Here is a 12,996-nt window from a genome sequence, read left to right as displayed (position 1 = left end):
GGCGGAGCCCTCGAAGGCTCGGCAGCAACGTTCCTTGCCTTGTTGAACCCTGTCGGGACCCACGTTGGTTATGTGTTGCTTTCCTTTCACCTTTTTTACCTTTCCACTAACATGCGTAGGGCGCAAAGCGCAGGATTTTAAGATGAAAGAAGCTTCTGGTGCGGGTACCCTCCTTTATCTCAGGCCACACAACCACTGGCCTGTGCTGACACAGGAAGTGTTTGGAATCTGGCACCAGGTCTAAAAGAGTCTGGCCAAGTAAAATATGCTAGATGCACACATCCTCTTGATAGTGATCATTACTGGGATCTACCTTTGGCCATAGGATACCTACTAGTACGGATCTAAAGCCCTTTGCACGAGCAGGCTCAAATGGTAGACGGGTTGCATTGCTTTTTCTCGACCAATTGCGACCAACTAAACCGACGGTGGGCCATTACGTGGACGAGGCTTCCCCGCCATTATCCCATATGAAGTTCAAAATGAGATCCCAGCGAGTCCAGATTACAATGGTTCGTCGAATAAACCTTAACTGAGGATTGAGATGAATCTATAGAGTCTCCTAGAATAAGATGCGATGAATCTCTGCAACTGCGAATCCACTTCCTCGTCGATCAGGCAAAACAGCAACATGTCACATGCCACTTCTTTCACCGCCCGCCTTTATGTAGTCACAGCTTCTCCAAGTTTGTGTGAGCTGTCGGGCTCTACGCATCTGCATGGGGAACAATGCAGTCGGGTCCAAGGTGCCAGCAAATCCTGCGGTTTGCTCGCCTGGTGAGGCCTCGATATTACTCAGGACAGCCTCCTCCATGGCGCCCGGGCTCCGCCGTGGATCAGTATGTGAAGCTCGAACTCGAGAGCTCAAGACTCCAGCGCTGACTCAAGACAGATGGGTTGAACGCCCGATCCGCCCGATCAGCTTGCGACAACTGACATTCTTTGGTCGCACCTTGACCGAGCCGCGTTTAATTAGCTCGGCAAACTATGTGCGGACAGAGCTACCTACTCGGTACGTGATCGGATTGAACTCCAATTCATTCTTCCAGTTCTCTAAGATGAGCATGAGCCAGTCTTGCACACCGTCTGCGTGATATTCAACAGCTCCCTTATGTGGTCGTCTCCAATCCCCATCTCTCTCTGGTCTACGAACTCTACTACAAAGCCTTTGAACGGTTTCGGGTGGTCCCTGAAATTCGCAGCCTCGAAGACAACGACCGATTCTGTGATATACTTCGGGAGGCCCTCAAGGAGCACCTCGTTGTTATTCCAAACCTCGCTATGGGGGTGTTGAAGTGCCGTGAACTCGTTCCTGCCGACGAAATGGATCGATTCATGAACACTCTTCTTCGAGCGGTATGGACAAATCAAGGAGATTTTATCAAGCTGAGCCCCCTGGGCTAACTCATAATCAGCGGATCTCTCGCCGAGTCATTGCAGAGCAGCACCTTGCTCTAACAGAAACATTCAACTCCCCGTGGCATTTCCCCGACTCCCAGGAACGCACCGATATGAATTCCGATTTTGTGGGCGAGGTATTCCTCAAGTGCAACGCAAAAGAAGTGGTCGAGCATTGCGGAAAGGTTGCGCAAGAGCTGATGCGGAAAACATCCCAGTCGGCTCAGATCCCCGCCATTACTGTCCAGGGCCACCTTACCGCCACATTCCCATATATCCTGAGCCACCTCGAGTATATTGTGGGTGAGCTGATGCGGAACTCCGTGCAGGCAGTTATGGAAAAATACAAAGATTCCACACAGCCACCCCCTCCTATCCAAGTGCTGATTTGCGAAACCCCCCAGCATGTCATCATGCGCATCTCAGATCAAGGCGGTGGCCTCCCGCGAGAGCTTCTCCCGTCGCTGTGGTCTTTCAGCAAGGGCCCCCGCACCCAATCACGGCTCGAAAATCTCGAGCAAGTCCCCGCCATGGCTGCGACCATGCAGGAACTGAAAGTTTCCGAGCGCACAGAGCGCAAGACGGACCAAGGAGGTTACCGCGAATCGTCTCTTGATACCCTCACATCCCGGCATCCGAACCTTCGACTGGGCATGGGTCTGCCCATGAGCCGAGTATATGCCGAGTACTGGGCAGGTAGTCTGGAAATGCATAGCCTGGAAGGATATGGCGTCGATGCGTTTCTGCAGATTTCTAAGCTCGGCAACAAGAACGAGCAGGTCACCAGCCGTGCGGCGATCGATGCTGTGTAAGGGGGTGCTGTCTCTGTTGCATTTAGTTTTGTTCGCTGTATCCTTAATGATTTATGCTATGGGTGCCTGATGCCCAAACTGCGGGCGCTTGGCACAGATCTTATTTACGCCCGTCTATCCCGGTGCTATATATGAAAAGGGTTTGACCAGTGAAACGAAGGAGCGCCACTCACCATCGTACGAGCTACGTATACTACAGGTTCCAAATCAATCTACCTCCATACAAGGTTTCTAGTTCCTGAGCATGTAATATTGCGTATATAGATGTGCCCGTACCCAGGAATGACGTCAGTGTTAACAGGGCTCATGGACAGCTCTTGGCCAATGAAGAACGTCATTGCCCCAATGTACGCAGTAAGCCAGGTCAAAAAGCGCCCAGAATATTAGCGCAGGACAAGACTGCCTCCAGGCACCCACGAAGTCCGAGCTCAGCTCAGCCCTACTAATAACTTGTGGGGGTCCGTTCCGGGAAATAAGGCTGCTCTGAGCCCACCTGGAGCCTCTCTGACGTCTTTGCCGATCATGAAACGACTGAACTCCCCAAAAGACGACAACGTCCCCGTTTATATCTTTGTGTTACTCTTCACCATTCTTCTCCTCAGCTACGTGGCTACCGCCGATATCAAGCGCTATCCTCGTCCCAGACACTGAATCCATCATGGCTGGCACTTGTTCGACGCTGTGTCTGATCATCGTCACTCTTTTCAGTAAGCTTTCTCTGCTGTGCACTTGAGCGTGTATTTTACAAGCTTGTTGTCGTGTCTATGTTCGCATTCTGCTCCTGAGAGCTCTCATCAGGCAGCAGCTTATTGCGACTCCGAGAGAGGAAAAAGGAAGATCTCTGACAGCTCTGCTATCTAGTTCCCCCCACTCGGCGTCTTCCTTATCTCCGGCTGCGGCGTCGATTTCTGGATCAACGTCTGCCTAACGATCCTGGGGTAAGTGACAGGTTGCACCCAGCTAAAACCCCGCACCCCCACACCAAAAGCCTCCAAAAGAGACGGCGGACTCGTGGCTAATCATTACTTTCATGTAGATATCTCCCCGGCCATGTGCACGCCTTCTACCTAGAATACGTCTATTATCAGCGCAAGAAGCTAGATCCCATGGCTCATGCCACTGAACGCCGCGCTCCAGGCGTCTACTCAGATCGCATTCAAAATGGAGGCCACCCGAACCGGAACTATGGAACTGTTTGATTAGCTCCGCAGGTACACGGTGCGGCTTTCGAGTGTGGGACTATCCCGAGTTTCCAAGGTCGCTTGTGGCTTTTCGACGTTTTGATGCGCTTTCATGGCTTACGACTTTCTTTTTCTGGATGCTTTCTTTCTGTCTGACGCCTGAATTATTTTTTGATGCTAGTATTGCGAATTCAAATTACGCTTATGACGGTTTGTCGAGGATGACTGTTGAAAGTTCAATGCCAGACTTGAGTGCTATAGTATTTTCTTAGCATCCGGATTCGCCCATGCTGAAAGGATTAATCTTGTTCAACATCTGTGACGAGGAGATCTACCAATAGACCTCACCCAAAAATAAAACAGGAGATCAATTCATCGTAAATCTTGAAAAGTCCCAAGATATTGCCCAACAGTCATCCAATCTGTCCCGGGAGAAAGAATTCCCCTTTACACCTGTTGGCCCTCAGGCTTCTTCCCCTTTAGTTCAGGAAGATCGAACGCGGCACTCCTCAGCACCGTCCCCTCAGTCCGCGGCACCGCCCCCGATCCAGGACTCCACCACAACGCCCCAACCCAAGGCTGCACATTCCACCCCACAGCCAGCGACACATTATGGCGCTCCGCCAAGACACCCGTCACGTCTCCAATCTGATACTTCGCCTTTTGGCCGCGCAGCCTGAGGACCCCGGGTGCAGGTTCCGGCGCCTTCTTGGCCTCCTTCTTGCCGGTCTTCTTGGCCCTAGCCTTCGCCCGGTTGTTCTTCGCGACGCGCTTCGCGGCCGTGGGCGAGATCTTCTCGGTCAGAGAGAGGGGAGCGCGTCGAAGAATTTCTCTTGCAGGTTAGCGAAGGTGTAGGGGGGAGGGGGTCGCTTGGATGATGGTGTCCCAGATTATGGCTTCGGAATCGCGGAGCCGCGTATTGGGATTGTCGGAGGAGGAATAGGTTGCGTAGACGTAGACGAAGACCTGCTTCGTGTTCCAGTTGAAGAGGGGCGTTAGGTCTGCGTCGAGGTCGAAGCGGAATTGGGCGTATTCTTCGCGCTTAGTTGAGTAGTAGTGTGGGCGGCCTTTCACGCTGGTTAGGGTTAGCAACTGCGTGGGTCGGTTGAGATAGGATTGCTGGGAGATACGCAGGGGTATACTCGGGGACTGCGCCTGTAAAGGTGCAATACCAGGTACCACGCTGCAAATGTGGCTGACTGGGCTCTGGATAGTTTGGAGACAGGTGGTCACTCACACTTGGACATTCTTCAGCTGCACCGACGCGGTGGTGTCGGCCGTAGGGAAGAGCAGGGTGGACAATGCTGCCGCGGCAGCCACCACCAGGGCGACGGTGGTGAAGAAGCCAAAGACGGCCTGCACACGGTTGAGCGCGGAATGCATGGTGGTTGTGTTGTGTACGGAAAGGAAAACAGATGAAGCCAGCTGGAGGCCTCGATGCTTATCGATAAGCTCCGCAATTTAGTTTATAGTGCCCTCCGCACTTGAAACCAGCCTTTCATCTCTCCTAAGGTGCCGGGATCAAGACCTTTAGTAAGTTGATTTTTGAGATAAAATCCTGTCCGGCACATAAACACAAAGACTTTTGTTTGCAATGGGCGACCACGTTCTCTTTTTCTATGGTACGTCTGATATTATTATCCTTCAGCGACCTTATCAACAGACCAATGACTCACTTAGTGATACTGCAGGCACACTGATGGCCCCCCCAAGTACTACACCGAGTAATCCATGGCCGCTCGGACCCAGAACCCTGGCAAAAAGCCACATTGCGCTTCCAGCCCGCCGAGCTGCAGGGCTATCGGCGGCACCGGGTGCGTGGCGCAGATTACCCAGCTATTGTGGCATCGCGGGGCTCCAAAGTACTGGGCATACTCGTCTCCGGACTTACAGACGGAGATGTATACAGGCTTGATCGGTTCGAAGGAAGCGAGTACGCGCATGAGAGGGTGAAAGTACAGACATTGGATCAGGGAGCTACGTCTGATGGAGATACTGCCAAGGAGACCACGGATCTCAAAAGCGCATTGGAAGCTTCTGGGGCACAAACTTTAGCTGATGCCTGCCCGAAGTTGGTCGATGCTGTGGCTTATGTATGGATTAGTGATGTCGAGAATCTAGAGCAAGTGGAGTGGGACTTTGAGACGTTCAAACGGGATAAGTTGTCGTGGTGGGCTAATGTCGATGAAAGCGAGTGGTAGATTCAGGTGTGTGCTGGATTAAGGTTGAATGCTTAGATCGATTCCTGGCTATGTAATCTAGAGGGGACCTTAGATAGCAGATACAGGGCCAATAAATAGCTAGAGCTTGAGTTCCATCACTCGGTAGTGACTTATAAGTTAGTTGTCATTTATCTTTCCCTAGTTTTTGAAGGTCAGGCCAGGACTGCATTTCCTGTCATACATCATAGTACGAAGCATTTTGTTCGTTATACCTCCCGATACCATTCGAAAATTTCAAGCGATTAGTGAAAAAGTCAGTCTTGTCTAAGAATTCGATGGGAGGTTGCTGATCCGGTCAAAGCATCATACTAGGGGTTGTGAGGATGGAACCAGAAGGTTGCTCAGAGTGCAGGGTACCATGCTGTAAGTTTATGAGCGTCAACATGCACCGAAAATAAATCGTTAGGAACACTGAATACCCTACCACCGTCTATGGACTTTAGCAATGATGGTCAATACATATCCGGGATAAGAACTTGATTGAAAAGGGGGGGTTCTAGCTTAATAGATACAAGATAGTCAAGAAGATCCCAAATTATCATTCGTCAGTTGACCTCCAATGGCCAACTGAGAGATTGAGAGGGCAGAAACATGGACTCATGACACTCAGCTCAGTGAGCTGTCAAGCGAGGAGGGACTGCAATATCCTCAACTCCGAGTCCCAGCCAACCTTAACTTTGGACGCGCAGTGGCATACGTACTACTTAGAGAAGTAGCATAAAATTGCACAGGGTTGTGTAGTATACTAGTCCTGTTTTCCATCGCTAGGATCAGGTACACAATATAGCCATCTAATATTCGGCTTTTTTGTAAATCTAATAATATTTAATTTTAACAATATAAACTATAAACAGGAGGTTTACGAGGTCATCTCAACCAGGCGGCCAAAACGGTGGCGGGGTTGCTCTGACCTGCACATCAACCGCAGTAGCCTGACCTGGCTGAGAGTCCTCCACTTCCACTACCTCCACGTCGGCAGGGGAGGTCGCCGGCCGCGCCCTCCTCTTCTCGGCCCTCGTTCTTCTCCGATCTGGAGAGGATGACTGGCGGGCGAAGGACACGGGCTTCGCTCGCTCCTGGCTATCCGGAACTTCTACAGCTTCGTTGGTTGTAGCGCCCGTGCCAGGCGAAGAGACGGGATTGCCGTCCGAAGGACAATCAGGAGCCTCTCCATCCTGTTTACTGGGGGGTAACGACCCCAGCAAGAAAGACACCGGCGTTCGGTCCGCCAGGGCATGTTTGATATCCTCACCTCTTTCCCGGGCCTGCTGCTCTCGGTAAAGCGCGTCCAAGAAATCCCTCAGCCGCCGACGCAACATCCCAGAACCTAAGGGAGGCCAATCCTCTTCTAGAGCCATGTCCTTTTGGAGGACTTTGAGGATGAAGGCCTCTGGGTCCTGGGTGAACTTCTCGACATAGGCAAGAAGATACAGCCCGCAGTCAGACCAATTTGGCTGCAACGGGATGTTTTGAGCTCGCATTCCCTTGATATCTTTGTCGTTGACCTTTGACTTGCGCTTTGCTGCTGCCTCTTCGCAGATGTAGTCGCGCAAGATCTTGACTGTTGGAGAGCGGCCAAGATCCAAGGAGTCGAATGTCACGATAATGGGTTGTTTGGGGTCGTAACGTATACCGCGAGCTTTCTTCTTGCCATATCGTATAGGCGTTCCTGCAGGCTGAGGTCCACTCTTGAAGGACTCGGCCAAATTCGTATGAGGCACCGTCTCTGTGACCGGAGACTCGGCTACCTCTCCCCTCTCTCCTTCTTCTCCGTCCCCAGAATCGAGCACCAAGCTCGGCAAGTTGCAGATTATGGCAATGTACCAGTGCGCATTCTGGTTAATCGGGACGACAACGTAATCATAGCTGAACAAATCTACACCACGCGTCCATTTCGCAACGGCATTGTAGTTGATGCCACGTTCATTCTTTGGGGACTTGGTGAGGGCCTCGAAGAAATAAGTGTTGAAAAAATACACCTTCTTGGCGACCTCAGGGTTTGTGCGCTCCAGATGATCTTGTAAGAATCGCATATAAAACGCGATCAGATTATCATTCAGGAATTCGTCTTCCCGAAGGCGATCTCGGTCATCGACATCGACTTCGGCTCTTTTTTGCCAGTTGGAGGATACACAAGAGGTTTCTTCCAGTTTTTCTTAAACTCGTCCGTGGAGAGTAACGGACAAGCAGGAGTGTGAGTTTCAGGACTAGGTGGCTGATGCGTATTTCGCCGAGTTGATCGTCTCTCAGGCCCGGGGTTATTAACTTGGGCTTGTTGGGGCTCAACAGGAAATTCACCACTAGGAGAAGCCTCGGTGTTGGTGTGTGTGGTCGGAACAGATTGCGCAACACCTTCCAAGCTACCACGCCGACCACCAGTATTTTCTTCGGTCTGACTTCGCTTCTGCGCAGGCTCACTATTTGATTCCGGGGTGGATGATGCAATCTTTCGGCGTACCGCTGGTACTGGTGGGGTTTCTTCGGGTTCAGGGAGTTTTCGCTTCACGGGGCTAGGAAGCTGGCTTATGATCTTCTTGTTTACAAGAAAAAGCCTTTGCATATCTGATCTGTTCAAGAGTCAGTCTGTATCCATACATAGTGATACCCTAGTATGAACTTACGCATCCTTAGTAGCGATTTTGACGCCCGCTTTTTGGCAGATTTGTACGACTCGATCCCTTGACTTGACCGTTTTGAACTCAATGTCAACACGGTTCGCAATTGATGAGTCGTGGCGCTTCAGCATCATCCTGAGCTTCAAGCATTGTCTCCCCTGGATGACTTTATCTACATGTCGAACCAGAATTTTCACAGGCTCTTCTCCATGACCAGCATCCTTTAATTCGAGTGCCTTGTCGTCCATTTCGAGACCAATATGACTATTGGCGTCGGTTCTCTCGACAGGCCCGAAACGAAATAGAGCCACTTCAAGTGAGGAGTCTTTCGAGCGCTTGTGATCGAGTTTCGCTTTTTTGGGTCCTTGTCGAGGTGAGCCAGCAAAGTCCGTCTGTTGGATATCAGACGGAGAGCGTTTGCGCGACGGAGAGCGGGGCACTTCTTGCACTTCCTGAGTGCGAGTTGGTTTGATTTTTCGAGGTAAAGTTTTGGGTAGTGGATCGGTCGTCACGGCCCCCTGTAGCTCATCCGGGCTCTCTCTTCCTCTACCATCCCGCGAGGTATTCTTGTCGTCCACGGGGAAACGCGAGGACTTCGGTATGTTTGCAGCAATTGTAGAGACCTTGGTATCGACGTTCGGTATCTCCACATAGAGTGCTTGGTGATTTTGAGATGAGACTGGATTTGTCTCACGCAACTGGCGCTGGCGCTGGCGAGTAGCACGAGCCATGAAGCGTTCATCCTCGGAGGTGGCCGATCGACGGCGCTGGTGTTGGCCGGGCCTGTTTCCGAGGCTGACGAGTCCTTCTACTTCGCGGAATTCGTCATGGGCCCATACATGATTCTGTGATCTGGGGGTTGAGGCTGGGTACCGGCGAGCAAGCAGGGTCTGTGGAGGGCGAGAGTTCAGTGGGGCGATCCAGTCTACCATGCAAGCTGCCACTTCCGTCATCTTGGCGAGGGCGTTTGTTTGGACGACTCGATTCTTCAAAGCCGGTGAGATTGGAATGATTTGGACGATCCTGTGGTTTCCCTGTTGCGCCTTGTGCATGTACAGGACCACTTTCACGGCGAGAAGTAATTCTATCGACAGGTTTGAAAGAACCGATTGCCTGGAACACTCGATGATTAGGGTCGGTCGAACCCACAACGAGGAAAGACTTACAACAGGGTTCTTCTTCTTTGGTTTGTACTGGCCCGGTCTTATCTGGGTCATATTCGGGTCGCTATAAGGATGTAAGTACTTCTAACCAACTTCCACATCCAGAATGAGGGAGCGTTGCAACAACTTACTTGTAAGTCCCTCCGAAAAGCCGTGCCTCATCTTCAACATCCGATCGCTTCCTGGTCCGACCCGACATCTGTGGAATGTACCCCGACCTGCAATCGCGCATGGAGTCAATAGAGGTGTGTGTATGCGGCGGGGCTAGGCGTCCGTACCGGGTGGAAGAGAGTGTGGGGGATAAAATGGAAGACCGCGGTTCCCCACGGGATGCAGTTCCAGAGGTAAGAATTTTGTTGTTGTCATAACTCTGGGAGGCCTATTATAATACATCAGTCTCAGCTCAGGCATATGATAAACACAAAAATCATCGCGAACCATAGTTACCGCAAAGGCCGGCACCCCCGCGTAGGGACAGAAACGAGAGATAAGACTGGATGGCAAAGGCAGAGAAAGGGGAGGATGAAGAATCCAATTCAAGAATAGACAATTGAAGCGTGGGTTTGGTGCGGAAGAAAAAAAAATGGTACGCGATCAAGCGGGGACATGCAGAGCTTCAAGGGAAGCTACTCACCTGCGGAGGAGATACGATAAGACTCGCGGGCTGCGGCTGGTTCGGAGAAGAGAGATCTCCAGGATCGGAATGGAAGCTCAAAGAAAACACGTCCCGCGACTTAGTACGGGACTTAAGGCGCCGAGAGGCTGGTGTGGGGAACTAGAGTGTCGTGCGGAGAGGGAATGATCGAGGTTCGTAGGTGATTTGGGAGGAGAGTGTTGGGGTCGATTAGGACGTTGGCGACGCGGGGATAAGCCAAACAAGTCCGATATGGTCCCAAAGAAAGACATCCGGACCACCGCCTCGCTCAAAACAAGCCGCGCGAGCTATGCTCCCATGATGGTTTGCTATCATTCATTATCAAAAATGTTTCCCTTCAATATCGCAGGGCGGTCAGGGTAGGTGCCTCATTGGTCAGGCATTCAATACTTACAGCCAAGATGATATGACGACAGCCGGGACAGCTAATGATATAACCAATCAGAATGTGCAGCATACACGGCTCGTGCCATGCCATACAAGTAGCCTTATGCTGTCGCGGAATTGGTTTGATTCAAAGCCGCCCACAAATACTAGTGAACACACTACCCTAAGGTATAAGTAGACTGGCAGAACAGCCCCCAGGTACACACGCCTTTGCAGGCTACAGCCTGCATCTTCGCATCAAGAAAGCATCAGGATATGGAGAATCAAAAAGAAAAGAGCATCAGACATAAGCAAGGCACAAAATAATCGGAACGGAACCAGACATAAATGAGTTTCACTCAAGACATAAAACAAATCAAACCGCTGAGTTCGCCTCAATGCCCCACCATCCCCCCAGACCCAAACGCGTCCCAATGAGTTAGTGCATGAAAAATGAGATTTTTTTGTTTTGGTTGGTCGGCTGTTACTATACAGGGCTCAAGGCCGCAATGAGGAGAAGAGCGTGGGGGTTTTACACTCCCTTGCCCTTGTCAGAATCGTCGTGGCCGGCGCGTCGGCGCTCGGTGCCAAGGTGAGCTCCAGGATTGGCAGCTGCAGCCGCAGCCTTCTCCTGGCGAGCGAGGTCGATCGCCGAGCGTTGGGCAATACTATCATCGTGGCTCTTCCAGACGATATTGGTGTCTGCGGGGAATGCAAGTAGACGCTTAATCGTTTCTCTGCGCACTAGGTTAGCATTTCGGTCCCCTACCCTTCGACCGGGATATCCGCGGCGACTTATAAATCTGTGAAGAAGATAGAAAGCCGCCATCGTAGAACATACCTTATCTTGATATTACGTCCTCCGTCGATCCGCGTCCACACACTCAAGACATCTTCGCCACCCCGCACGCTCAATACCGCACCACAGACCTCATCACTCGCTTCGGCGAACTGGTCTCCCGCCATCGCGAGCAACAAATCCTCCCAGTACCGATCTGCTACCCCCTTCTTCAACCGCACAATCCACTTGCCTCCTCGCCTATTAGCCTCGTCTTCCCACACTGGTCGAATGCCTTTCTTGAAAATATGATAGTCGGAGACCGTCGGAAGCAAAGATGGGCGCTTGAGATGGGTATATACAGCCCAGAGACTCTCTACTGACGAGATAGCAGCGAGCGGGACCGTCGATTTTTCGTAATCGGAGTATTTGGGGGTAGGTGGCCGGTACCAGACAATCCATGTCGATTTGAGCGGGTGCTCCCCGGTAGAACTGGTGAAATCCTTGGCAGTCACAGCGTCATCCAGGTCTGAGAGGTCGCGCTTCTCACCGGGGGTCTTAATGTCAGTCGATCCGCCGGGGGTCTTGGGGGCTCCGAACGAGGCGAATGCACCTGAACCCAGGCCAAACGCAGATGACGCATTGGTGGAGGGGGAGGCCATGCCAGTGGACATTGGGGACATCGCGTTGAAAGGATTCGAGCGGCCGTGGGAGCTGTCGGGGCCAAACCGTTTGGATGAGCGGGGCAGGTCGACGCGGGCACCGTCCTTGCTGTCTGTGCCGGACATGGACAAAGACAATTTCGAAGAGCTGACAGTAACACAATCCCCTGGTGAGTTCTCGACGCTTTCTAGCAGGCTTCCGGGGGAAGTATATAGGGTTCCGCTTACTTTGCCCGGCGGGTCCACAGATTGGCATTATCCATCACGGCGGGTTGAGACTGCCCGGGACACGAGCGGTCATCCGGGAGAACAGGAAGCGCGGAGGAGGCTGCAGTGAGGGAGCACGTTCCAGGGGTATTTAGAGGCTGTATCGGGCAATATCAAGTGTCTGAGAGTATTGTAGGAAGAAAAAGGCCAAGTGGGTTCTTGAAGGCGGGAAGTTGCAAGGTGGCGGGGAGTAGGTAAGGGCCGAGGTGGGGGAAGATGCGAGATTCGGAAGATTCGAGGATAGAAGAAGAAGGGAAAAGCTGGTGGTGGAGGTGGAGGGGGCAACGTGGGAGTAAAAGGTGGGATTGGAGATGGGAAGTGGAATAATGAAATCGGGTTTGGTAGACTCGACCTGGAGAACAGGAAGCTCCATCTCCTCCAATCAGCGGCCACCTCGGCTGCCGCCCGCACCGTCTTTTTTCCCGCCCGCGCCTTTTCTGCTGCGCCGTTTTTTCCTTTCTTTTTTCTTTTTTCTTTCTTCAACCTTCAGACCACCGACTCAAATCAATGCCGGAGTTTTTTCTTTCCCACTGCCCCGGCATTTCCGATGTGTAGGTCGAGATCAAAAAGTCGCATCTAAAACCATCATCACGAGGGCTTTACAGCTTCCCAGGATGCGTTGATGACCTGACTGACGAGACATTCCTTGACCTTGGCTTTCCCTTAGTATCAGTACGTTCCATAGTTGCAATGAATTTTTACTCTTACACTCTCTTCTCTTTCGTTTCGCTTTTGTTTCGCTTTCGTTTTTGGGTACTCTGAAATGATGACCTCCAAAAGAGCTATTTGGTAATCCGAGGCCTCAACCGCCTGCTGGGCTGGTCGGGCGTGAGGGTAAAATTGGCAAATCTGATAGGAGTCCCGGTGTCGCACTTTT

The 12,996-nt window shown here is 51.7% G+C and overlaps 6 protein-coding genes across 6 annotated transcripts; 3 read left to right on the top strand and 3 right to left on the bottom strand.

The window, feature by feature from the left end:
• Window positions 1–729: 729 nt before the first annotated feature.
• Window positions 730–2,210, top strand: N7468_008245 (protein kinase PKP2; the record flags this gene model as incomplete). The annotated part of the gene is made up of 4 exons (XM_058477541.1): window positions 730–839; window positions 893–1,012; window positions 1,074–1,356; window positions 1,416–2,210. 4 exons carry the CDS (start codon window positions 730–732, stop codon window positions 2,208–2,210), a joined length of 1,308 nt encoding a protein of 435 aa, XP_058327886.1.
• Window positions 2,211–2,732: 522 nt separating this feature from the next.
• N7468_008244 (YqaE/Pmp3 family membrane protein) lies at window positions 2,733–3,409 on the top strand (the record flags this gene model as incomplete). The annotated part of the gene is made up of 3 exons (XM_058477540.1): window positions 2,733–2,816; window positions 3,072–3,148; window positions 3,247–3,409. The coding sequence occupies 3 exons, from the start codon at window positions 2,733–2,735 to the stop codon at window positions 3,407–3,409; spliced, it is 324 nt and encodes a 107-aa protein (XP_058327885.1).
• A 429-nt stretch (window positions 3,410–3,838) lies between these two features.
• N7468_008243 (signal peptidase complex subunit SPC3) lies at window positions 3,839–4,774 on the bottom strand (the record flags this gene model as incomplete). The annotated part of the gene is made up of 3 exons (XM_058477539.1): window positions 3,839–4,223; window positions 4,305–4,466; window positions 4,629–4,774. 3 exons carry the CDS (start codon window positions 4,772–4,774, stop codon window positions 3,839–3,841), a joined length of 693 nt encoding a protein of 230 aa, XP_058327884.1.
• A 211-nt stretch (window positions 4,775–4,985) lies between these two features.
• N7468_008242 (gamma-glutamylcyclotransferase family protein) lies at window positions 4,986–5,592 on the top strand (the record flags this gene model as incomplete). The annotated part of the gene is made up of 2 exons (XM_058477538.1): window positions 4,986–5,013; window positions 5,105–5,592. 2 exons carry the CDS (start codon window positions 4,986–4,988, stop codon window positions 5,590–5,592), a joined length of 516 nt encoding a protein of 171 aa, XP_058327883.1.
• An 893-nt stretch (window positions 5,593–6,485) lies between these two features.
• Window positions 6,486–9,590, bottom strand: N7468_008241 (uncharacterized protein; the record flags this gene model as incomplete). Its single annotated transcript, XM_058477537.1, has 4 exons — window positions 6,486–7,720; window positions 7,798–8,180; window positions 8,235–9,455; window positions 9,523–9,590. 4 exons carry the CDS (start codon window positions 9,588–9,590, stop codon window positions 6,486–6,488), a joined length of 2,907 nt encoding a protein of 968 aa, XP_058327882.1.
• A 1,354-nt stretch (window positions 9,591–10,944) lies between these two features.
• On the bottom strand, window positions 10,945–11,978 carry N7468_008240 (eukaryotic translation initiation factor 4E; the record flags this gene model as incomplete). The annotated part of the gene is made up of 2 exons (XM_058477536.1): window positions 10,945–11,182; window positions 11,254–11,978. 2 exons carry the CDS (start codon window positions 11,976–11,978, stop codon window positions 10,945–10,947), a joined length of 963 nt encoding a protein of 320 aa, XP_058327881.1.
• Between the last annotated feature and the right edge of the window lie 1,018 nt (window positions 11,979–12,996).

The sequence above is a fragment of the Penicillium chermesinum genome (genome assembly GCF_028974085.1).
Source record: "Penicillium chermesinum strain IBT 19713 chromosome Unknown utg000006l:1.0-2335141.0:1.0-2336784.0, whole genome shotgun sequence".
In the NCBI taxonomy this organism is placed as follows: Eukaryota; Fungi; Ascomycota; class Eurotiomycetes; order Eurotiales; family Aspergillaceae; genus Penicillium; species Penicillium chermesinum.
This window is presented reverse-complemented; position numbering and strand designations above follow the sequence as displayed.